Source organism: Terrapene carolina, unplaced genomic scaffold (genome assembly GCF_002925995.2).
Source record: "Terrapene carolina triunguis isolate 2854851 unplaced genomic scaffold, T_m_triunguis-2.0 Scaffold26130, whole genome shotgun sequence".
NCBI classification, from domain to species: domain Eukaryota; kingdom Metazoa; phylum Chordata; order Testudines; family Emydidae; genus Terrapene; species Terrapene triunguis.
Genome location: NW_020690481.1, coordinates 1 through 2,768, shown reverse-complemented (window position 1 = coordinate 2,768; position 2,768 = coordinate 1). Strand labels below are relative to the sequence as shown.

General features: G+C 62.9%; 1 protein-coding gene across 1 annotated transcript; it reads right to left on the bottom strand.

Moving 5' to 3' along the window:
* Positions 1 to 28: 28 nt before the first annotated feature.
* Positions 29 to 2,163, bottom strand: LOC112119982 (beta-enolase; the record flags this gene model as incomplete). Its single annotated transcript, XM_026662330.2, has 5 exons — positions 2,098 to 2,163; positions 1,629 to 1,698; positions 1,336 to 1,469; positions 837 to 1,059; positions 29 to 272 (listed from the first exon to the last, which is right to left on the bottom strand). Coding segments are annotated over exons 2-5 (632 nt in total), but the record flags the coding sequence as incomplete, so codon positions are not given.
* Between the last annotated feature and the right edge of the window lie 605 nt (positions 2,164 to 2,768).

The window sequence follows — 2,768 nt, the reverse complement described above, 5'->3', positions numbered from 1 at the left end:
GCCCCATTCCCCGCCCCCCTGAGCCAGCCAGTCCCCGCCCTGGGGCCAGGTGGGAGCCGGGACAGGCCCCTCACCGGGGTAATTCTTGATGAAGCTCTGGTAGAGCTCGCCCAGCTTCTCCCCACTGATGTGGCGCGCGGGGTCGTCGGGGGATTTGAAGTCCAGGTCATATTTCCCGCTGCGGAAGAACTCGGAGGCGGCGACGTCCATCCCGATCACCACCTTGTCGGGGTACCCGGCCTTCTCGACGGCCGACTTCAGCAGCTCCAGCGCTGGGGAGGAGGAGAGCACGCCACGGGTCAGCCCTAGAGACACGGGTGCGGTGCCCTGCCCCAGAGGTGGCGTATCTCAGCACCGGGCCAGGGGTGAACACAGGAGACCACAGCGGGCTGTGACCTTTCCTGGCCCAGCAACGCTCAGTGTTCGGCTCGGGTTACCAGCAGCTGCACTAATGGCTGCGACATCTGACGAGGGAATTGGGGGATGAGGCTAAAACCCAGCCGGAGAGAGCCGTGAAACCCAACCGCAGGGCTATAAAGTAGCTGCTACCCTCTTCCTGTCAATCCGCAGCCAGGGAGTGCAGGGGGAGAGAACCCAGGCGTCCAGGCTCCCAGCCCCCCCTGCTCTAACCCCCCACCCCCACTCCCTTCCCAGAGCCGGGGAAAGAACCCAGGAGTCCTGGCTCCCAGCCCCCCCTGCTCTGACCCACCAGCCCCCACTCCCCTCCCAGAGCCGGGGAGAGAACCCAGGAGTCCGGGCTCCCAGCCCCCCCTGCTGTAACCCACCAGCCCCAACTCCCCTCCCAGAGCCGGGGAGAGAACCCAGGAGTCCGGTACCTTCATTGTTCTCCAGGATGTTGGGGGCGAAGCCGCCCTCGTCCCCCACGTTGGTGGCATCCTTGCCGTACTTGGCCTTGATGACGGCCTTCAGGTTGTGGTAGACCTCGGCCCCAATGCGCATGGCCTCCTTGAAACTGGCTGCCCCCACCGGCAGGATCATGAACTCCTGCATGGCCAGCTTGTTCCCCGCGTGCGAGCCCCCGTTGATCACGTTGAACGCCTGCCAGGGGGGTGGGGGTGGGGGTCAGCATAGAACCCAGGCGTCCTGGTCCCCAGCCCCCCCTGCTCTAACCCACCAGCCCCCACTCCCCTCCCAGAGCCGGGGAGAGAACCCAGGAGTCCTGGCTCCCAGCCCCCCCTGCTGTAACCCACCAACCCCCACTCCCCTCCCAGAGCCAGGGAGGGAACCCAGGAGTCCTGGCTCCCAGCCCCCCTGCTCTAACCCATCAGACCCAATCCCCCTCCAAGAGGAACCCTGGCATCCGGGGGCTCTCACCGGGACAGGCAGGATGAGCTCCGCGTTGCCAGCCAGGTCGGCGATGTGGCGGTAGAGGGGCACCCCCTTTTCCGCGGCCCCGGCCTTGCACACTGCCAGAGACACCCCCAGGATGGCGTTGGCCCCAAACTTGGCTGTGGGGGGGGAGACAAACGGGATTAGCCCCCCCACACACACCCTACAGTCAGGTAATGGGGAGGATCAGCGGGGGGCGGGGAAGATGTGGGGAGCGGTTTGGGGAAAGAGCTGGCGGGGAAGGGGCCAGAGGGTCGGTGGCGATGTCTCTCACTCACATTTGTTCTCTGTCCCGTCCAGGTCGATCATGAATTTGTCGATTTTCTCCTGCTCCACCACACTGAGTTTCTGAGGTGCAGGGGGACAATGGGGGAAGGGGTCACACAGGCACCATGGGTAGCTGCCCCCCACATCCCCCCCTCCATCTAGGACACCTCACACCGCTGCGACCCCCCCCATACTTTGCCAGGCACCAGCCCCCCAGACACCACCCTATACACAGCCAGCCTATTCTACCCAGGGACCCCCTGCAACATATCTAGCTCCCTCCCCCAGCTAACCCCACTCCTGGGCCTCCCTCTAATACCCAGATACGCCCTCCCTAGGTACCCCCATGCCCTCTGGGCATCCCCCCATAGCCAGATACCCTCTAGCACCCCCCATAGCCAGGTACCCCTCCATGCCCATGTACTGCCCAGACCCCCAATTCATGAGCACCCTCTACAGGCACGAGCGGGGAGTCATTACCTTCTCCAGGAGGGCCGGCGCAATGGTTTTGTTGATGTGCTCAACAGCCTTCAGGACCCCTGGGGGGAGAAGGACAGAGATGTGGTACCCAGCTGGTCTCTACTGCCCCCCCCCCCCCCGTCCGAGCCGGCCGCCGGGGCCAGGGGCGTTCGGACAAGCTCCGGTTTCCACGGGATGTTCTGGGAGTTCGTTTGAGATCAGGAGTTTTATTTAAATTAATTAACTATATTCTAACGAACTAACAAACCACCCGAGAAGGCACCAACCAGCCCTTTTAACCAGCCAATGAGCCAACCAGGCAATTCAATCAGTCAACCAATGAATGAACCGGTCAGTAACCCCTCAGCCAACCAGCCAAGGAAGCTCTCAGCCAACCAGCCAATCAACCTCTCAGCCAAGCCTATGAACAAGTCCAGAAACCCATCCCTGAATCCATGGCCCTCTCCCAGGGCTTGTGTCCACAACTCCTGCTGGGATGACTGGAAACGTGTCCCCCCCCCACACACACACACCAATATGGGGTCAAGGTTTTTATCACCTCTGGGCATTTGTCCAGCACGCAGCAGCACCGTGAACTAGACCAGCCCTGGCTGTGGATGGAGGGGGGGGTGTGGGGATGGAGGGCGGGAGGGCGAGGTCTGTGGGGAGGGAGGGATAAATCTTCCCACCCC